The following is a 21,961-nucleotide window of genomic DNA, read 5'->3' on the forward strand; positions in this document are numbered from 1 at the left end:
CATGGACCACCCTGGCCCACCCATGCCCATGCCAGTGGTGTGGCCTTGGCTGCTTCGGTTCATGGGGCTGGTGGAGCTGAGGAGAGCGGGGCTGCATTATAACAGGGCCGCTCAGGCCTGGAGCGCTGAGCCACCTGGTCTTGCCTCGCCTCGCCTGCTCAAGCCCTGGAGAGCGCTGGTGCAACGTGGCCCCGTTTGACTCTCCCGATATGTACTTGGCTGCGGTCCCAAAATCTACTCTCAGGGAATGGCACGTAGGCCATTCACATATAGGCAGGGCTCTGACGACAGTGGGCTTATTGCAATGGGGAATGCTTAAAGCGCGGGATTGCAGGCGGGTGTAAAGTTCGGGAGCGCACCCTATCGTACGGTCAGGCGTGACACTTTACCTTGCTGTCTCAGTTCAGCCATGCACATGGGTTATGTAATGCTGAAAATGCAGCACTGGTGAGTGTCACCAGAATTTGCTAAGGTAAAAACAGAAGAAGTAAGCCTTAAACTGGATGAGAAGTTTCACGGTTGTGGCCTTTCACATGCTAATAAGACTCATCACATCTCTGCGTTTCATACAGCCTCCTTATATATGAATCTGAATTTCACATCCACCAACGGGAATCTCAGGTAATGGTATCTCAGTGGGCCACACCTGTCAGTGGGGGGAATGTAGCAGTTCAGGTAAAGCTGAGCAGTCCTTTTTCTTGTCCTGTACTCTGGGATTTGAAATTAGATTTGGATAAAGGGCATTAAATGGATGTGTTGTCTTTAACGAAGGTCTTTTCTTTGCTCGCATTAAAAACTTCCTCATATCCAGTCCCAGTCCCGCCCTCACACACCAGTCACATAGTTTCTCAGACTGAGCACAGACGCCAGCTGTGGAAACCACATGGACCAGAACGCAACGCACATAAAGCCAAAGAAATACCCAAACAACAGGTGAACCTCATATAGGCAATGAAACAAAGCACAGATGTGTGAATATTTCCCTACATACCCAGCCTGTTTACTATACTGAGTTTGTCAGTTTAATATTTGTCAGAGTAGCACTTCTGAATGCATTAAAAAGCACTCCCTTGCTCCCTGATGCTGTACCTCAGCACTAATCTCTGACTGATTGGCAGATGAATGCAGGGAGCAGCAGATTCGTCTCCCTTTGCAGAAGCAACATGGAAATCAACCTTAAAGGGCCTTGGTACTCCTATAAATATTGATATTTATGTAACCTTTTGTTTCTTTTTTTTGTTTGTTTCTTTTTTTTTCTAGTTATGGCAGTTCTATAAAATTCTAAGTAATTTCACACCCAGTTATGATTTAAGATTGATAAAACATTGGAACTGAAATTATTTATTACTTTTTCGGGGGTGCGTTAAAAAACCACTTGTTTTCTAATATATTTCAGCTAAAGAAAGCCAGCACACACATGGCCTTTCAATGGCCTTTCAAGGCTGTCCACACCAAGGTTTGCCCTAGGTCTATTTTTCTCCTAGTATAACCAAAGCTGCTGCAGAAAATAACTTTTGCACTGCATGAGTTATCCTTTCCCCTTAGGAGCCCACTTGACAGTTTTTTTGCGATTCCAAAATAACATTCTTTGACCGTGATCCATATCAACATCCTGCCCAGCTACACGTTTCTGTAAAACACGCCGAAGCGGTTCTCCAGGAATCCTGGTGCTGTCTGCGTACTTTGAGAGGGGATTTCCGCCAGTGTCCCAGAACTCCCTGCTCTGCCCCTTCGCACCCTTGAGCCAGGCATGCACCCCAAATTCCAGAGAACCTGAGCGCTTGGAGAAGGGGGTGGGAGAAGGGAAAAGGCAACAAAGGTCACATAATTGAGGTCAGGGAGACTGACCTCAGGGTGTTGTGCACTTCCAGAACAAAAGGCCATCCCCTACAGCATCTGCCGCTGCACCTCAGGCATTCACACGCAGCCCCTCAGCACAGCATATATGCAAATGCTACCAACAGGCTTGGAGAACACCATGGGTGAACAGATACAGCAGCATGAGCTGAAGAGAATAAGATCGCCCAGCTTGTGACAACTGTCTGAGGTCCTTTTTTCACTGGATGCCTTAGTTAGAATTTGACCGCACACCCGCTTTCTGCAAAATCCTTTGCAGCTTCACAATACTGGATACCCAAATATGTTCCAAAAATGTATATCATTTTCCACTCTATGTCCTAATAAAGAAAAAAGTAAGAAACAAAAAAAAGAAGAAATAAATAATTAAGAAGATAACAGCGCAGGGTGTTTCATTTCACAATGAAATAGTGAGAAAAAGGAGCGTGCCATCACAGATGCACTGCTTGATAGTCTCTGGGTCACAGTGCCCTACAAAAAGAGAGACGAGGAGGGGCGGCTGGCTAGAGATTGTACTAGCTCTGCTGATTCTGTGAGGCAGAAGTGCCTTTTCAGGGGTGGAATGCCTTCAAAAAACATGTTACAGACCTTCCTCCCAACTCTGAACGCTGCAGCATACAAAGGATCCCTCGTCATCCAAACTCCTCTCTTTTATTTACTCAAGGACACCTATTTCCAGAGAATGCTAGCATCAAATCTTCCTCCCCAAGGAGGCCCAGAAAATCCACGGCCAAACCGTGATACATGTGTTATGGTTTCCAAGACAACAGCCAGCCATTTAGCAACAAATGTAGGTATGTCAGGGCAACAGATTGATCCTAGCATTTCATTTGCTTTTGCACATCACTGCTCATTCGGATAAGTCCTTTTCCCTCCCTTTTTACGACCCAAACATGATGTACAAATATGAAAAGAATGTAACTTACAAGGTAAAAAAGGTCACTCCGTGTGTTAAAACAAAAATGCATGTTTTAGCCATGTACTGTATATTGATGACCCAATTCATACTGTCAATTTCTATTTCCAGTGACCTTCCCAAGGGGATGTTCTGAATACCTGAAAGGTGGAGAGTGTGAAAAGGATAGCAAATTTGCATTAAAAAAGGAAAGAATCCAACCAAGAGAACTAGCTATACCGACAAGCTCAAGCTACGAGCAAAGTTTAACAATCAGAGGATATAGTATGAATTTGATAGAGGTACTCCTTAAAGGAGGCCGTACGGGTTTCTGTTGACAGGATAACTCCCATTTCATCACTCACAAACAATTCCTCTGGTCAAATATTTGTGACATCACACCAGCAGTGCAATCCTCTGGAACAGTTTAGCTGGCCTAGCTGGCAGCCTGCAAAGTGAAAAATAAGTGGAAACACATGCTAGTCAATGCCTGTCCAAATCAACAAGAGGCCATGGCAGCAATTGAACTTCCTAAAAAAATGAACGAATTAGTTGAAACATTAAAACTATCATATTTACAAGTGTGCTTTGGCCTGTTGTTGTTGTTTTATGACTAAGCTTTGGTTTTCTCCACAATATTACAAATTGTGTATTCACATGGCAACAGAGTTAATCTGGCAGCCTTCATGCTTGTCAAACTCCTAACCTTACAGTACTATGAACTTTACTCAGTTCACAGAGATATGCGATAAGCCTGCTAAGGTACTCATGATAGGCTTTCTAATAAACCAATGGTCAGCTACTTCCAGGCAAATAAATCATCTTGTGTAGGTGGAATTCAAATTGGAGTGATTCCAGCCAGTTTAACCGTTAACTTGTAGAAAAACACTGGATAAAACCTGCTAGAAACAATCAGATTACAGGGAGCCAATCTCAAACTCTAATTTCCTGATATTTAAATGAGAGGTTGTCTGGGGTCAAGACTGGCAGTATTCATAAATAATTTTTAAAACCATGAAGAAGAAATTCAGGGCTAGACACTATCCTTAAGTGACTGGACCAAAGAGACTAAGAAAAACGTTTGTCTCCTTTCCCAAATGACACAAAAGTATGTCCTTATGCATGAGGGGGTAATCCAATACCAGTTAGATATGTTGATATGTGAGATTTTTTTTGTTTTTTTGTTCATAGAATAGTCATAAGTTTGCCGCTAACCCATTCCCACACAGCACTAAAGTGAGGAGGGGGTGTGTATGCGTAACCTTTCCTCCAGTTCCAGCTGAGTTATTTGCTCCACTTATTTAACACACAGACAGCCCCCCTCTCGCTCCCCCTTTCCCTCCCACTTGCCTCTCCAGCCTTCCTCCTGGCGCTCTTGTGCACTACACAGACGAGAGCTGCACCTCACTTGAGGTCAAACACTGAGCTAACGCGCTAGCTGTGAGGACAGCGCCCCTCCCCTGCCACACCCGGGCAACGTCACCGCTCAGCGCGGCGCTGGCAGGTGCACCACAAGGCACCCTCTCAGAGCTTTCTCTGAGCACTCCCAAAACAGATTTTTTACATAGAAAAGAGGAAGAGGATTGCTACAGCCCCTTGATTGGGCTCATTTCGTACCGAGGAAAGACAGACCACGATAACACATATTTCAAAATGTCATGACCATGAATTACTTGGCCTTGGTGAAGACACTGAGCGAGAGGGATTGTGCAATAGTTTCCATAACATATTGGTGGCGTTTTGGTTTATTACTAGAACACATGGCACTGATTGGTTTAATAGGAATAATGGGACATCCTGCATTAATATTAGTTCACCCTTTGTCTCCCTTGTACTTCAATTCAGTGGAGATTTTATTAAGAGCATGAGTGGTTCAACAGTAATGTCAGTTTACATTTAAGCATTTAGGAGATGTTCTTTTCCAGAGCAACTTGCGTTCATTTTTACATGGTATCCATTTTTACAGCTTTACTGAAGAAATTCAGTTTAAGTATCTCGATCAAGGATGCAACAATGGTGCCCAACTTAGGAATCGATCCTTCAGATTATACTACTACCTCTGCTCAGCCACGAAAAAAGATCACAAATTCTGAGATACTTCTGGCTTCTGTAAGAGCACAAGCAAAAGAATTTGAAATGAACAACACTTTGTTTCACCACCTCATACATCGCAGGAAGCGTTTTGAAATTCTTGGTCGATGTGAACTTGTTTTTCCGCAAGGCTGAATTTAATGCATCCGCGCAGGGTGTGAACGACTCTGTTCTCTCCCAGGTCCCTGCCACTTCAGACTTCAGATTTAGATTAAATAATTTCCCATGGTCCGTGCATTATATATCTACATAAGCATCTTTCATTGTTTGTGCACGGCAGAATGCTCTTGATAACACACCGCCACAAAAAAAGGGTTCTAAAGAGTGTTTTGGTAGTAAATAAAATACAAAGTCCTGTTAAAGGGTTAATGGACAACTACTACAAAGAGGCAAAGACCAGCTCCCTTCTGTCAGAAGACCCCACCCTTAAATTCCTTGAAGGATGGTTGTTTACAACCTCCCTGCAGTGGAGTCATTGGGTTCAATACCATCAATCGGAATGCTGGTTGGGGTGAAGGGTGGGAGGTTGCCTATCAGCTCCAATAGGAGAGCAACTTGGGACATGTTTTCAGGCATAGATGTTTTATATGCTTACTTGTTTTTATTTATTAAATAACATTTTGAGCTAAGGGAATGAAAACTGTTATTCTGTCAATGACTCTACACAAATCTGTCTTAACTGACAAATTAGTTTACTGTTTATTCTGTATATTTCAGTTGTGTTTATGGACATCTGTGCAATGGGTATGCTTTGGTTTGGTGATTCGTGTGCACCGTCATCTTTCAGAAAAATCAGTTAAAAAACAAATTAACTACAAATACATGCATTTTACGGTGTTTTATTGTTGTTGATGATGTTGTTGTTGTTGTTGTTATATTTATCATCATCACAACATTGTTATCACATGCGAAGTATAAAATATTTTTCGAAACACTGTCTATTTATATATCACTTTCAAAACGCGAAACAATTTCCCAAGGCTGCCATGCAACTGCGGATAATTGTGAGTTCTTTGTTGTGCTTGCAGAATGCGCAGGGCTGCCTTTCCTGGTATGGCAAGCCAGACGCGTGCTAGTATCTCACGATTCCGCTCGTTCGGCGCTACGACCTTTCCCCTAGTTTTCTCGCTTCGAGTTCACCGGGTTTATTCTGACACCGCTGACTCCCCCGGTACGCCCTCCAACAGCCACGCACCCTATTTCCTCCAATGGCCCAGCGATCATGCGTTGATCACGCGCTATCTTTGTTTCTATTGGATAACGTCTGATACACCTTTGTTTTTGATTGGAAGCATGTTGCCACCCGCCAGAGTTCCCTGAATTTTGTTTTTCTTTTTTTTCTCTCGCGTCTCTGATTCACACACAGCTGAGGTTAGACTGTGCTGGTGAAAGCAGTTTCACTTCTATGTTCACTGTTTACAGGGCTTTCACGGTGACTCTCTCTTCAGTTGCATTGGTTATTGACAGTCACTGGAAAATTTGTTCAAAATGCTGACTTTTACGTCGCGACACAGTTCGGATATGGAGGAGTCAAGTGGGGTAAGTTATAATCGTAATGTAACGTATATTTTCTGAGGACTTAACACCTGTTTATTTAGCCTGCTACCTTTGTTTTAGTTAGGAATTTATTTGCACACTTAGGCTACTTACTATGTAGCTCTAGCTTGCTAACGAACTAGTTAGATTGTTTCATATGCGGTTTGTTGAATGAGAACATGTTTTGCCAGTGAATTTTTATAACTTGCTAGGTATATATTTTCAAGGGGAAGTTGTAGGTATTGTAATGTTATATGTTAGCCACCTACCAAGCTTCTGGATTATGTAGCGTTGATTCATTATGTAGCTTGTTCAATATCCATTATAGCCATGATTTTATTCTTGCTAGCCAGTCATATCTAATCAGCCATTTTGTGTCATTTGACCACCTCTTAAACAGAGGGGATAATTTGCTTGCTTGCTTTTAAATATGTATATTGTCAGCTGGTAAGTAATCAGAAAATAGCCACAATTTAACAGAATAATAGCTTGTGCTCATACAGATTAGAGGCAACTACTGATTAAATATGAACTGACAACAGTCTAATATATTATACCAATGATATATATCATTGACTGATAGTAATTTTACATTTTTTGATTGAAATTTCCATGCATTACACGTTTCGTACTGAACCTTCTGATGCGTGACACGAGATAACCTCTATTTTTTTGCAAGCCAATGCCAGCATTTTCTTGTGCTATTAAAGAGATCGACTGAGTGACGTTATATGGTTTCTTTGTTGCAACATCAAAGTGGCAGCAAAATAATTGAAAATTATTACAGTGTAGCTAACTGTTGTAGTTGTGGGGAGTGGTTTAGGTCACGGCCAGGCAATCGATGCCGAATTGAGGACTTCCTGGTGTTTATACATTCGCAGCCTTTGCAACGGTCTCTGCACGGGCGTCCAGCATTGGGGGCACGCTGGTCTATATTTGGCAATGGGAGGTTCCTCGCTCCGCAGTCGTTCGCTATATGAGACATTGGGTGTAGCCTCGAAACCGCTGCACTGTGCCGTGGCCCCTCGGAGCACCTCGCACTACGTGCAGTTTGGCATTGAGCTGATGATGGGAAAGAATGTGCAGGCTTGCCACTCCTTGTCCGAGCTCTCCATGTATTACTTTAGCCGCGGTACTCATCCGACAGCTATTTAGGAGGCCCAGCTTTTGTCATTTGTCCTGACATTGCATTGTCTGGCACCTCACTGATAAGTGCTACTTGAAATCACTGTGAAATGCTTCAACCCGTGCATATACAGTTTGCTGCAAATAAATAAATTAATAAAAAATAAAAATAAAATTAAATGAAAAATAAATGTAAAAAATGTAATATATGTATGTATGTGTGTATATATATAGTCACTTATGCATAGTGGTCTTTGTGGCAACTGTAGGATGACATTGTTTAAGATGTAATCATTTGTGGTATTATGCTGTGTGAAAAACCTCAGATGCATTTGTTTTGAATGACTGCAGCCATGAAAAGGCCGCGATGTGCTTATCGTTGGCAATAGCGTGCGGTTCTTCTGCTCTCCCTCTCAGTCGGATCTGATGGACATCTACGAGTCCATCCTGGAGAGGAAGAGGCACAACAGCGAGCAGTCGTCCTGCGGCGCGCTGGAGTACCATGACCTGGAGGCGGCCGAGGCGCTGGTGTGCATGAGCTCCTGGGGTCAGAGGTCGCACAAGCCCCGCCCACTGACCCCCACCTCCGACTCGTGCGACTCCCTCCTGCAGCACCCGGACCCCGCGGAAACCCCAAAGGACTTTGTCTCCCTCTCGTCACTGGTAAGCAAAACTGCACCGGCGCAGAGATGGAGAAGATGGGTGGTGCCTTCTCATTGTACGTCCCTCCCTGATATGTGGTGGTTTTTCCATCTATTGTGGTTGTGGGAATGGCTCCCATTTTGTTGTTGTGGTCTTTGTTGTTTTTTTTCTTCTTTTTTTTGGCTTGGAGTATTTAAAAAGAGTTTCAGTTCAGTGATTTTCTTCAATAAATATTCAGTTACGAATTTAGGGCTTATTTAAATGATTCTGATCAACAGGTGTAAATTCTTCAGTAAACTGGTAGTATTTTCATCCTGTCGTCAAAAGCAACATTTTAAGTTGTGGATATGGATGCCGTTGAATAGGTTCATATTGACAATGGCTTAAAATGATTGCTCAGTGTATTAGTCCAGACATCATTCCAAGTTTTACCAGTGCCACAGAGAAGTAGATAAATTGCCCCTACATTAAATACACAGAAACAGGTGCCCTCCTGGTAAACCCTAGCATGGCTTTTCTGTGTCATGCTGAAAATGTTCTAGCAGAGCCCTCTAAAGTACAAGCAGTACCCTTGCTGAATGTTTGTAGCATAATGGGAATTTTCCTGAATATTTAAGTGGAAACGATTGAACAGAACATTCAGTATCTTCCCTCACTATAACTGTAGAGTAACTTACTTGTAGGACATTTTTATTGACATAGTTACTTAGCACAGATTTTCATTGAATTTGGTTGTATTTGTTCGTGTTAATATTCTCTGGCTTTGTTGAACTAATAAGTGGATGTCCCATTAGCTAACTAGTTTACATTAGTTATCAATATTTTTATTGAAATGCATCAATGGGACAATAAAAAATGAGATTCACAATATCTGTATGTGACCTTGTTTCACTTCACCTCAGTGTATTACTGTTTATGGGTGGAGCCTATGGCAGTGAAGTAGCATTCGTTTTTACGGTGCATAATGAATGATGCTGTGGCCTGTTGTGGCTCAGTGGACAGGGAGCTGGATCGTGCGCTCACTGTGTTTTTCACTGTGTTCTTTAGTGTATGACGCCACCTCACAGTCCCAGCTTCTCAGAGAGCCCCGCCGCCTCCCCCGCGCCCATCGCGGGGCCGAGGAGCGTCTCGTCTGCGCTGTGCCCCGGCGCGCCTCGCCGCGCCAACACTCACCTCCGGCAGGGCGTGGCAGGCGCAGCGCCGCCCTGCAGAGCCATGGCGACCAGCGTCATCCGCCACACGGGCGACAGGTCTTCCAGTCAGCACATTCCAGCGGGGGGCGCTGAACAGCACAGGCTGGCGAAGACAGCTCCTCCCCCCCAGCGACCGCGGGAAGGGGAGGCCCAGCCGCGGAGCCCCCTCGCCGGGGCCTCCCCGCCCTCCGCCCTCCCCTCTCAAAACGCCGGCGGCCCCGCGTGCGCTGGGGTCAAGAAGGAAAGCCGCTCTCCTTCGCCCGAGAGCATGGCTCCGCCCCTTCCTCCCACTGGCCCCGCCCTGTCCCCGCCCCCCGTCGCCAGCCCTCCGCTGATCTGCCAGATGTTCCCCGTGAGCGGCCAGCCCGGCGTGATCTCCGCCTTCATCCAGGCGCAGGTCCAGCCGCAGCCCGGGGCCAAGGCCCTCCTCCGCCAGGCCCCGTCCCTCCCCCAGCCCATCCTCGTGGGCCAGGCGGTGCCCCAGGGGGCCGTCATGTTCGTGCTCCCCCAGCCGTGTCCCGTGTCCCAGGTCTCCCAGTGCCCGCAGGCGGTGGTCACCCTGGGCAACACCAAACTGCTGCCCCTGGCGCCCGCGCCCGTCTACATGCCGTCGGGCCAGAGCACCGGCGCCCCCCAGGTCGACCTGTCCAGGCGACGGAACTACGTCTGCAACTTTCCCGGCTGCAGGAAGACGTACTTCAAGAGCTCCCATCTGAAGGCCCATCTGCGAACTCACACAGGTAGATATATACATTTCCTGCTGTCAAATGGGTCAGGCTACAGGAATACAGGATGTTTGTATGTCTTTATCCAATGCGGCGGCAATCCTAAGATAATATTTTCTAATATGCGTTTGGATTGCTTTGAAAAATCTTCATTTCATTGATAAAGTTGTTAGTTTCATTGATGAAAGTGTTGAATAAGAGTTCAATGAGCACACATGTAAATCACTGTTCCAGAGATAAGGAGGTTGGTGACCTCAGGTTGGGGTCACACGCAATGCCAGTTGATGACTGTTTGACTCTTGCTGTCCCATTCAGGCGAGAAACCGTTCACCTGCAACTGGGAAGGCTGCGACAAGAAGTTCGCGCGCTCGGACGAGCTCTCCCGCCACCGCCGCACGCACACGGGCGAGAAGAAGTTTGCGTGCCCCGTGTGCGACAGGCGCTTCATGCGCAGCGACCACCTGACCAAGCACGCCCGCCGGCACATGACCGCCAAGAAAGTTCCCTCGTGGCAGGCCGAAGTCCGCGACCTCAACAAGACCTCCGCGGCCAAGCCGCCCGTCGCCCCGGGAACCGCGCTGCCCCTCAACGTGTTTACGCCCGCCTCAAACTAGCTCATCCCCATCATCAACCAATCAGCTGCCTCAGGACTGACCTCTCACCAATCGCTTTTGCGAAAACAAAATTAAGGCTGCTACCAGTTCATGGGAAAAAAAAGACTGATCTTGCACTGGAATTCTCTCTTTTTTTGTTGCCCATTTGTACATATTTTAAATGATTTTTTTTTTGTTGTTTATTGTGTTTTACAGACTGTATGCTCAGTATTTGCCAAAGCCTTGTATAAATTGTCTTACTGTTTGACTGTCATTGTATATTTGTACATATACACATCTATATATGAATGTATTGTGTGTTTCAATCTGCATTTATTTACAGAATATGAAAATGTCCGTAAGTGATCAGTATTCTCTACTGTGATTAATGCATACTATCTCATTTTGCATATTATTTAATAAACATTTGTAAGAAATTTTGGGCTCATGTCAATGATGTCTTATTTTGCAGCTAGTGTAGTTGTTAGCACAAGTCAAAGACTAGCCACATTTAATAAAAATATTACATGATTATATTTTTGATAAATTCAACATAAAACATAAACATCCACACACACAACGACTAATGTATTTTGAACACATTCATTCTAGAAATATACCTGACTTATGAACTGAAGGTAATCCAAAAGTAATCACATTTGATGAGAAGTATTATCTATACAAAACTGTATGTATGTACGTATGTATGTATGTATTTTTAAAAAATAAAATGAGCGACTTCACATTGTCCAATAAAAACATAAATACTTCGTTTTCTAGGCGTCTGGTGTTACAATTTTTCGCAGTCAGCAGAGACAGCGACAGCGACGCTTCCTGCTAAGTGCAGACTTGTTTCAGTCATGTTTTTCTTTGTGGAGTCTTGTTCAATTGATCTGACATTTTATAATCCCTCTTTATGCCAATTTGGCAGCAGTCAGGGTGGAGTTTTCTATAAGGTAATGTTGTTTATGCTTTAGCACTGTTTAAAAAAAAACACAAAAAAAAAAAAACGAAGGTGTATATACGTCAACGAATACGTTCGCAGTAAAAGCCTTAACTCTTTTACAATGATATAGAAAGATGTTAATGTAGTTAATGAAATTACACGGACAAGTAGGCTGCTTTAAATGTTGCAGGCAGAACTAACCACTGATCCAATCCACTTTGTAATGGGCAGAACAAGTAAAAACACATGAGTAGTACATTTTTTAGTATACCTCCTCGTTATTGCAAAAATAATACGGGTTTGTAGTTAGCCTGGGAACACATTCTATGAGCGTTAACTGTAATGCTCAAGCCCTGTTTTAAACCTAATACAAATAGGAAATATTATCGTAAATGGTTTTAAATTATAATTCAGTATGATTATATTCAGTCCAGGATGACCTCACAGACGAAATTCTCATCTTTGTATTTTGAATTTACCATCGACACCTAGTAACAACATTACTCGAATCAGATTACAGGAAGGAAACACGGTCGGGGGTGCGACCAATCCGAGACGACGTGGAGCTGGAAGACGCGGCCACGAGGTTCTGACTGGTTAGCTCATTCCCGCCCCCCTTTGCCTTACTGACCGACATTCGAGGGATGAAAAAAAGCAGCTGCATGCTTTCAATAAGCCCCTTGGTTCAGGGCGCGGCAGCGCAGCATGGTAGCGTATTGTGTGCGACCAAATATACCGGGGGCTTTCGTTCCAGCGTTGAGCCAGTGACATCCACCAATAGAATGCAAGCCACCATCAACAATAAAAAGCATTTCTTTAAGGAAACAAACTAAACCACCATCAACAATAATAAAGCATTTCTTTCGGGTGACAAAGTAAAAGGGCTACTAAACTAAAAGTAAACTGGGGCGGGGGGCTGTATGCGGGCGTTATATAAGTAAGTCAGCTTGCTTTCGTCAGCACTGACCTAAATGTTATATAAGCACAGGCATGCCTCTCGGGGTCATCCCACAAGTGAGAGAACAAATGTATAAAATCGCAAGGCATTATTAAAAAAATTATAGGACCATTTATGATGCAGGAAAAATCTATAAATCCAAGCTTTTTTTTAGTCCCATGATAAATGATTTTTAGAGATGCATAAGTGTCTTCAAAAAAGGGCACCAGGTATTCATGGACTTGGCAGTAACCTATTCTTGTCGATTTATGTAAACGGGATTGTAAAGCTTGTACGAATGACAGATGTAGTCTGTCATTAATAGGTCATAATAGGTCACTAACAAATGGTAACAAATGGTATGGTGTATATAAAAAGCTTCTGATATTGATATGATTTTATTTTATTTTTTTCATTTTTAAGTGTATCACAATTGCATTTGTGATACACTTTTGATGAGAATTGTGCTATTTATTTTCATTGGGATATATAATTTGGGTCACACACTTCCCTCTGTTAAGGATTGCTAACCAAGGAAGGGCTATGTCTAAAATTGTTCTGTGTTATGTGTATACTACATTGCTCTGAAAATAGCAGTAGAGTGGAGCTGTCTCGTTATATAGATTTGGCTAAAGAGGAACTCTTATGAGCTTTAAAATTAACAATTTATCCTTTGAATCACCGGAATATATGTTTACATTTTACAGCAGTCCTGGAATGCAGTCCTCATGAATCCACTGAATTAGAAGTGGGATTTTCCTTTTCATGTGGGAAATTGTATTTGCCTTTTTATGTAGGAAATTGAGTGTCGGTCAATATGCAGACAAATCGCAAGCGATTGTTTATTTTCTGTGGTTCTTGTTGATTAATTTAGGATTTAATTTCTTTAGCTCACAGGCATACAGTAGCCAATGTGTTGAGACGGACTCAAGTGTAGGTTATGGGTGAGAACATTTTTTTTTTAGTTACTGGACAAATTTTATTTATTCGTCCAGTGGACTCCAAAATCATTCACACCCTTGTTAAAGATGTAAAAAGCGGCCTGTATGAAATAAACAATACAGATATTGAACTGTATTGTATACACATAAAATTTGCAAATTGCATTCTTTTTATAGAAATACAGTCACTCAGAAAGAGAGAGAAAAAAGATTTCTCCTGATGAGAATGATGATTCACTTCAGATGGTAAGATAAAAAAAACACAGGGCCAGGCTACATTAAATAATTTAGGAAAGATTTGGCAGTATTGCTCTGGAATAAAGCGTGTTTGAATTTTGAGTTAGTCTTGTTTGTTGTAATTTAGCTTCATTTTGATATCATTATTTTTAATGGCAGGCCTAGATTTTGCTATAAGTTAATCCCTTATAGAAACTGTTTTGTATGTAACTTGGCATTTTTGTAGGTTGAAAACGTTTTTTGTTGAGATTTAAGTTTTACCAAAACAGTTTACGTAAGTAGATAGCAAGCTAACATTCGTGGTTCTGCTGCCGACTACTGGCTGTAATGATTATTGCACTTTAAAAGTTGTGGCTCGCTTCTTTTGTTATAAATATGTAGGCTAGGCTACAATAGCCTACAATAACTACAAAAATTAAACAGTAGTCAGGCTGATTACGTAGAGAAGGCATCTCGGAACGAGACTAGAAAGAGAAAAATCTTTCTGGTCTCTGAGCCTTTTAACTGGTGAAGGAGAACAGTTTAGGTACCAGTTGTTACAATAGCCTATACACAATATTTAGGCTATAGGCCTTTGTTTGTAAAATATAAATGATCAGCAAATCTTCCCTTTTGATGCAAAGAACGCAAGTTACTTATGTGTGAGGTATTTACATGCTGTTATTTTAGGATTTAAAAATGTATAATTATTTTCAAGGTGCTTTTCATTTTATTTTAATTTCATATATTTTTCATGTTATGTATCTCATAAAAATTAAGTACATTTTTTAATTGGTACTCATTTGGTCTTTAGTTACAAAATCTCTGGTTCACTGACAATAGAGCCTGTTGTCACAGGAAATACTTTATTACTATCAGCCTCTTTGAACTTGAACCGCGCATAGACATCAGTGTCAACTTAAAACCTGAATATAGGCCTGTATCAATATAAGTGAACCCATGTGTGAGATGCACAGGATGACAAAATCAATATTTAATTTAACACTTATTGTCCCCTTATTTGAAATGCAAAACCATCTGTGGGAAGAGTATATGAGTAATGATAAAAAGATTCTCCATATATCTCCATAGTTGTGCTGGAACCTTGACCAAGAAAGACGACTAGGATAATAATATAGGCTACAAATATGCTGAAAATAGACCAAACTCATTTCTATAGATTGAGTGTTGGAATATGCAGTTGCACATCTTCACCATAAAGTGGCAATGTGCAACCAGCCAGTGTCCAGGGAGAACTTGGTAACATTTAGCTCAACAGCCTGAAGTGGGCTAGGAAGTTACCCAGTCATGACAACTTATTTGGCTGACTGAACACGCAAAAAGTCACATCCTATCTCAAACAAATAAATAACCATTTACAAAGCTTAATAATAACTTACATAATCCTAAAGGTAAAGTGCATTGGTATCCATGGAGAAGCTGCTTTATCTTTTATGTGTATTATGCATAAAAAACCCTGTCATTTCTACATGCTGAGATTAAAATGTATAAAATGCCTTTTAGTAAAAGCAGAGAGTGTGTACTTCAATCACATGTTAATTGTCAGATTACAAATCTAACATTGTGGAGTACAGAGCCAAATCAAGAAAAATAAGTATTTGTCCTAAACATTATGGAGCTGACTGCAAGTCCAGGAGATCAGGAAAAAGTATTAATCGCACAATAAAAAAATGTAAGTATAAAAAACATAATGACCTTAAGTGGGTCGTGCAGTGAAATGTCTAAGGCTGACCACAGTCCAGTAAAATGGCTAGTAGAGTAGGTAGCAGGAGTGGTAGGCTATAAATTCAAAAGACCAGCAGTCCAGTAGGTGAGTGCAAAGGCTTGTGGTGGTGGGAACGTTCATAAAACCATCCTCCTTCATGTAACACATATAAATAGACAGAGTACGTAATGCCGTAATAAATATGCAAATTGACGTGATCTTGTGATTTCTAGCCAGTTTTTGAGCGCGAGTTTAGCTTTCCGTGGGAAAAAGTCACTGAAATGTATACCGTTCATTGGAAAAAAGTTGACAACTATGCATCAAAGAGCTATGCTTCCGGGAACCTGAAGTTCTTCATTCTCTCCGCTTCATTTCCTTTCTCATCGAATGTGATAGGGAAGTGGCTCCCTTTGCTTTTTCTGAAGTTAACTATTAGCTCCTTTGTTTTGTTGACTTTCAGGGCCAGGTTATTGTCCTGACCCCACCTTGCTATGGCTGGTATCTCCCTCCTGTTCCATGATTTTATTAATTTGATATGATATTCACATGGCTCATTCACTTATAGTTTGCATGAATCTTAGCAAAGATTTTGCTGGATGTACATTAGGTTAAATTCACACTCACAGCTGGGTATTGTTACGGTAGTGTATTGTTTACCATGCCAGTTATATTTCATGTAGAAATTAATAGATTATTGACAACGCAGACATGCTCCCCCTGAATTGTTCTTGGCTATATGTGTAGTCTCAAATCATACAGCGTGTGACTCAAAGTGACCAGAGAACGTGAGCTACACTAAACTATGGAATGCCGGAACGAATATAATATATGCAAACGTCCGTTTTGCTTTCTGTCTGAGATGTCAGAATCTATAAGTCATTAGTAGCCTACTGTCGAATTAATAAACGGCAGCTATAACTTCCTGCTAATAGCTGAATAGCAAATACGCACTGCCACCCTGTACCGATTTCTTGTTACCAGTAAAACGTTTCTACACATTTACAAACATCACAGCAGTCTCGTTAATGGCCATGTAAGATATTATAACTTGAACAGATAAGATGACATCTACCTTTGTCAATAGCTAATGTAAAAAGTTGCAGCTGTCTATGCACTATGGCGGCAACGACAAGCTTCGAATGAATACGCGCCCTTTGTTTTAAAACATACAGCAATAAGAACGTGAGCAGCATCCCACCAAATAGGCATTTAAAGAACAGAGCATATAAAATACGTTTAAACAATCTTAAAACGCGTAAGATTGATAAGCAAGCACAGACGTACCACTCTATAAGTATAACATTAACATTGACAAAGGATTATTTTTCGTAGGAAACCTAAATTTCACCTACAAATGAAATGTTCTCGTCTTCACACAGCCGTAAGACGTCTGATATATTTCTTTATTTTCTTGGATTAACAAATAAAATAATAGTTAGATATAAAGATTGATATGTTTAAGGGTTTTTGTTTTATAAAGCGCGCCTTTTCTAAAGCTGGTACAAAACAAGCGCTTGAATTTCCCGCAACTCTACAATCGACAATCTGATTGGTCTTGGTCCTTACGAGTTAAAAGGCCGGCATATACTGCAAATCTATTGGATGGTGCATTCGAGCGCCAAGACTTGAATAAATAGAGGCAGCTCACAGAATTCAGTCACTTATCACGGTTGGTTAGGTTCTCTCTGGTCACTTTACTTTAGCTCTTTATATATATCTAGCTTTCTTTTTCTTTTCATTAGAAATAATTAAGTCACTGTACTATACACAGTACGGTCGCTAAAATCAAATTGTTAACTACTCTGTTAGTGCTACTTACTAAATTTTAAAATGCTGACCACTCGCTCTCCTCTCTCAGAGAAGAATGAAAACGGCGTTGTTTCCAAACTGAATCGTATTTCACTGACAGACAAAGAGAACACCGTAAGTTGCATATTTTCCGTCAAGATTAGCTGCAATTGACTTGAATTTTTAGACGTTTTGGAACTTTTGAAACTGACTGTTAACGAGTTGAGTAATGACTGTCCCAGGGTGGGAAAGTAAGTTAACATAACGTAACTCGCAAATTACGGATGCTGACATGTAGGCTACTTTGGTAAAATCTAATATCTACCTCTGGTAAGTATTCTGCGTTTTCAAGCTGGTTAAATTGGTAACGTTGTAACTTTCTTTTCTTCATCTCTCTTGTCAGCCTCCTAGCTTGAATAGCAGTCGAGTTCTGGCGTCCAAAACTGCACGGAAAATCTTTGAAGATTCTGAGGTGAGACTTTTTGTAATGTTAAGGAACTGCTAGGAAGCTGCAACGTGTACATTTTGCAATGTATTTGTTAGTCAGTATGTGTCATCATACGGATGGAGGGAAAACTGGGTTTGGTATTTGGCGCCAAAGATGTGGCCCATCAATAGGCTAGCCAGCTGGCTAGTTAAGTTTAAGTCGGTTAACATTACATTACATTCATTTGGCAGACGCTTTTATCCAAAGCGACGTACAAAAAAAGTGCATTTCATGATCGTAGACAAAGCTGTCTCGTTAATGCCATATCAATAGCATTAACTTTAACTTGGCTTTAATCTACAGAAACAAAGAAGGGCCTTGGTCACATACTAAGACCCTTTATTTCCTACTTGTTTTAGTGACGAGGTAATAAATACAAACTGGGCGAGTTGGCCACAAGTTGTGTTGCTCTAAACACTGCATTTTATTTATTTTTTAGACTACGCCGAAAGATTCTAAGAAGACAAGCGTGGAAGATGAGCCACTGTTAAGAGACAATCCCCGCCGTTTCGTCATCTTTCCCATCAAATACCATGACATCTGGCAAATGTACAAAAAAGCTGAGGCTTCTTTCTGGACTGCTGAAGAGGTTTGCTGCTTTTAATTGCTTTAGTTGCACCACTAAGTTGTATTGCCACTATACAATTGAATTTAAGAGTTCATTCTGTGAAATCCTTCAGTCATTGATTTTAAGAGTAAAATGAAGCTTTTGCCCAAGGAAATTGTCCACGGTAGTATTTACAGATGATGCGGGTGTTCAGGAAACCTTTGCTTTGAGCCATTGCCACTGATAAACATGTCTTGGTCCTTATTTTTATGATCTGCATTTTTTTTTTTTTTTTTATTAAAATGTGTTCTGTTTATTTTGTAGGTTGACCTTTCTAAGGACTTGGCACACTGGGAATCCTTGAAGGACAATGAGAGACATTTTATCTCTCACGTGCTGGCTTTCTTTGCTGCAAGTGATGGCATTGTCAATGAGAATTTAGTAAGTACCCTTGTTCCCCTTATATCACTAATGTAACTAGAGTAGCTGAATGGGTGATGCTTCAGAGTAGCTGTGGAAAAGCTGTTCAGTCTCCTAGAGACCTTCATGCAGCACCAATAAAAGACCTTTACCTCATGGCCATATAATCTGTAATCACACCCTGTCTCACTTAAGCAGAATATACTGCTGCTTTTAGACTTAATTTGCATGTGTTTTGAATAGCATTCAATTCTTTGTGAGTTTTGAACTTAATTCTGAAAACAGTTTTGTGACTGGGCCTAAATGAGTCAGGATGCCCATTCCCATTGAATAACATGCAGATACCTAGACTCTGCTGAATGTAGCCATGTCAGATGCCAGTAACTGGATGCATTTTCTGTACAAAGGGAAATCTCTTGGCTTTTAAGTGCAGCCGAATGTTTTTCGCCCTACGGTGTGCTACAGCGATAATTAAGTGCTTTCCTCCTCTGTAGGTGGAGCGATTCAGTCAGGAGGTCCAAGTGACAGAAGCACGGTGTTTCTACGGATTCCAAATCGCGATGGAGAATATCCACTCAGAAATGTACAGCCTACTCATTGACACCTACATCAAAGACCCCAAAGAGAGGTCCGTGCAAAAGCCCAGCTCCCCAGATAGCCTTGTGTGTTGCTTTACCTGCATTAAGTTGAGACGGTGTGTGTCCTTTCTAGAGCATTTGGTCTCCTACAAAAATGTGACTGTTGAAATGTCATGACTTCCTTAGTTGGAAGGATACCAAGTGACTGTTGAGCAGAGGTGAATTGCACAGGGTTTCGTACCTCTGACAAATAATGGAGGCCGTGTGGCCTGCCAACATGGAGGGTACCAACACAAGAGATGCTAATTTTAGCAACTGTTGTGCACTCAATTAATGGGTCAGTTGCCCTAGTTTCCTAACTTTGTGTGGTATCTATATAACTGATGCTCATAGGTCAATGTCAGGAATTGAGCAACATAATCTCTCATTAGGGCTTGTTCTGCTTCTAGATATAATTGTTTTATTTTGCCATCTTTTGGCCTTTGTCATGTGTATGAGATTCTTTTTTATTATGCAGGGAGTATCTTTTCAATGCCATTGAAACCCTGCCTTGTGTGAAGAGGAAGGCTGACTGGGCTCTGAACTGGATTGGAAACCAAAATGCACAGTTTGGTACGTATGAGTCACCATTGATACGCACAGTGCAAGACGAAATTCAGTTTTTAAACTGAACTGTTTATTCATCGGAGCTGTGATTGGTGGACATTTTCAGGGGAGCGCGTGGTAGCCTTTGCTGCAGTTGAAGGAATCTTCTTCTCTGGGTCGTTTGCTTCCATCTTCTGGTTGAAGAAGAGGGGTCTGATGCCTGGTCTCACGTTCTCCAACGAGCTGATCAGCAGAGATGAGGTGAGTCTGGTCCCTGTAACTCCGCCCTTCTGAAGCGACTGCAGCCGTTTCCAACGGAGGCAGCTGCAATGGTGGTGAAGTACTGCCTGTGTAGTGTGAATTCAGCTGCTATTGCTATTGCAATATGCTATCAGCCTATTGCTTCCAGGCTGAACAACCCAACAGGACACATTTTTCTGACGTACATTTGGAGAAACAGTCCTGCTTGTATGAAATGGTGGCCATATTGCAGGCATTCGCCATTTTGTCTGCTGAATTGTGACTTCCTCATAATTGCAAATTCCCCATGCATTCTCCATATGGGAGGGTGAAAGGTCCTTCTGAAATTCTATGCCTTGCACAATCCTCTTAGTTGCATTTACTTCCACAATGTATTAGGCAAGGAGACCTATTGTAGTGCACCCTCCAGTCTTCTCAATTAAAATGTACACTTTGTTTTTTAGGGCCTTCATTGCGACTTTGCCTGCCTCATGTTCAAGCACTTGGTGAACAAGCCCTCCGAAGACAAGGTTAAGAACATCATAATGGATGCTGTTGTGATCGAGCAGGTATGTTAACTTGCACCCTATCGTATTCAGCCATTTCAGTCCCGTTCTGTGTGGATTTAAAGTCTCATCTTTCATGTCTTCGTTTTCTAGGAGTTCCTCACAATAGCCCTTCCGGTGAAACTGATCGGCATGAATTGTGACCTGATGAAGCAATATATCGAGTTTGTGGCTGACCGACTAATGCTGGAGTTGGGTTTCAGTAAGGTAATCCTGATTTTTATTGTAATTTACAATAAATGCTGTGCCCACCACATTAAAATATTAGCATGCTTTTCTGAGTTGTAGCTCGAGTCTTAAACTGATGGTTACCTAGAAATGATGCCCACATCTTTACAAAGTATTATGCACTAACATGTTTGGTCCAAAATGTGTACTACGGAGTGTTATATCGAATGGACACTTGTATGAAATGATGCACTTGCATGTTGGCGATGATGATTGGCGCAGGGGTACGTACCTCAGCCAATAATGGGGGCTGAGTGTTGGCACCTTCTGTTAGTGGGCATGTGGCCGGCTGATGGGGTTGGGTACCAACACGAAACAGACGCCTAAATCTGAGCCCGGGCGCAAAGCTGGAAATTTAATTTTTGTTTGGGGGGGTCTCCTGGGGAAAAACCCTAAAATGGTTGCAATTCCCTCTGCAGATCTACCGGGCGGAGAATCCCTTCGACTTCATGGAGAACATCTCTCTGGAGGGAAAGACTAACTTCTTTGAGAAGCGGGTGGGGGAGTACCAGCGGATGGGGGTCATGTCCGCCAGCGTGGACAACTCTTTCCGGCTGGACGCAGACTTCTGAGCCCCCCCCTCCCTCCTCCCCACTGAACAAGGACACTGAACATGCATTAAACTTGAAGAGGCCGGGATGGAATAAACATCCCGATCCACCACCTCCATATTCCACTCAACCATCCCTGTCTGTTCTCAGACCTGAAGCTGCTTGCTGACGTTCTAACAGGAGTGGCTCACTCGAGCAACCATTTGCACACAACACTCTTTATTGCAGCAGCTCATTACTTTGTATATTGTTATTGACTGGTTAAATGGTTTTTGTGGCGTATTGGATTCTGAAAATGGGAAATCCAAAATGCAGTATTTAACTATCTTTTTTTTTTTTTTTTAAACGACTAAATTTCGACGTGTATGCTCTTAGAATGTAAATTATTTTTTAATTTCTTAAATGTTAATAAAACGTGTTTGTCTCATGTATTTGTTTTTGTTTAATGGGGAAAAATACTTGAAACCGTAGATCATGATTATGAACAGTAACGGAAGGAAGGTCACTTAAAATTTGCTGCTTTAAATTATGAAATCTTATTTGCTAAA

At 41.9% G+C, this 21,961-nt stretch overlaps 2 protein-coding genes and 1 non-coding gene across 3 annotated transcripts; all 3 read left to right on the top strand.

The window, feature by feature from the left end:
* The first annotated feature begins 6,174 nt into the window (after positions 1-6,174).
* klf11a (Kruppel like factor 11a) lies at positions 6,175-11,434 on the top strand. Its single transcript, XM_064339823.1, has 4 exons — positions 6,175-6,382; positions 7,922-8,167; positions 9,194-10,079; positions 10,380-11,434. Exons 1-4 carry the CDS (start codon positions 6,332-6,334, stop codon positions 10,676-10,678), a joined length of 1,482 nt encoding a protein of 493 aa, XP_064195893.1. The 5' UTR covers positions 6,175-6,331; the 3' UTR covers positions 10,679-11,434.
* Positions 11,435-17,069: 5,635 nt separating this feature from the next.
* Positions 17,070-21,840, top strand: LOC135257265 (ribonucleoside-diphosphate reductase subunit M2). The gene is made up of 10 exons (XM_064339824.1): positions 17,070-17,346; positions 17,615-17,683; positions 18,138-18,287; positions 18,570-18,686; positions 19,160-19,293; positions 19,761-19,855; positions 19,956-20,089; positions 20,533-20,637; positions 20,728-20,841; positions 21,282-21,840. Exons 1-10 carry the CDS (start codon positions 17,254-17,256, stop codon positions 21,432-21,434), a joined length of 1,164 nt encoding a protein of 387 aa, XP_064195894.1. The 5' UTR covers positions 17,070-17,253; the 3' UTR covers positions 21,435-21,840.
* Positions 21,063-21,200, top strand: LOC135258381 (small nucleolar RNA SNORD94). Its single transcript, XR_010330973.1, has one exon. It is a non-coding gene; the product is annotated as a small nucleolar RNA SNORD94 (small nucleolar RNA).
* Positions 21,841-21,961: the final 121 nt, after the last annotated feature.

The sequence above is a fragment of the Anguilla rostrata genome, chromosome 6 (assembly GCF_018555375.3).
Source record: "Anguilla rostrata isolate EN2019 chromosome 6, ASM1855537v3, whole genome shotgun sequence".
NCBI lineage: Eukaryota > Metazoa > Chordata > Actinopteri > Anguilliformes > Anguillidae > Anguilla > Anguilla rostrata.

Coding starts and splice junctions, on each gene's coding strand:
- klf11a (XM_064339823.1), top strand. CDS start 6,332: ATGCTGACTTTTACGTCGCGACACAGTTCGGATATGGAGGAGTCAAGT. Junction 6,383..7,921: donor ATATGGAGGAGTCAAGTGGG/GTAAGTTATAAT, acceptor TCTCCCTCTCAG/TCGGATCTGATGGACATCTA. Junction 10,080..10,379: donor CCATCTGCGAACTCACACAG/GTAGATATATAC, acceptor TGTCCCATTCAG/GCGAGAAACCGTTCACCTGC.
- LOC135257265 (XM_064339824.1), top strand. CDS start 17,254: ATGCTGACCACTCGCTCTCCTCTCTCAGAGAAGAATGAAAACGGCGTT. Junction 19,856..19,955: donor AAACCAAAATGCACAGTTTG/GTACGTATGAGT, acceptor GGACATTTTCAG/GGGAGCGCGTGGTAGCCTTT. Junction 20,638..20,727: donor ATGCTGTTGTGATCGAGCAG/GTATGTTAACTT, acceptor TTCGTTTTCTAG/GAGTTCCTCACAATAGCCCT.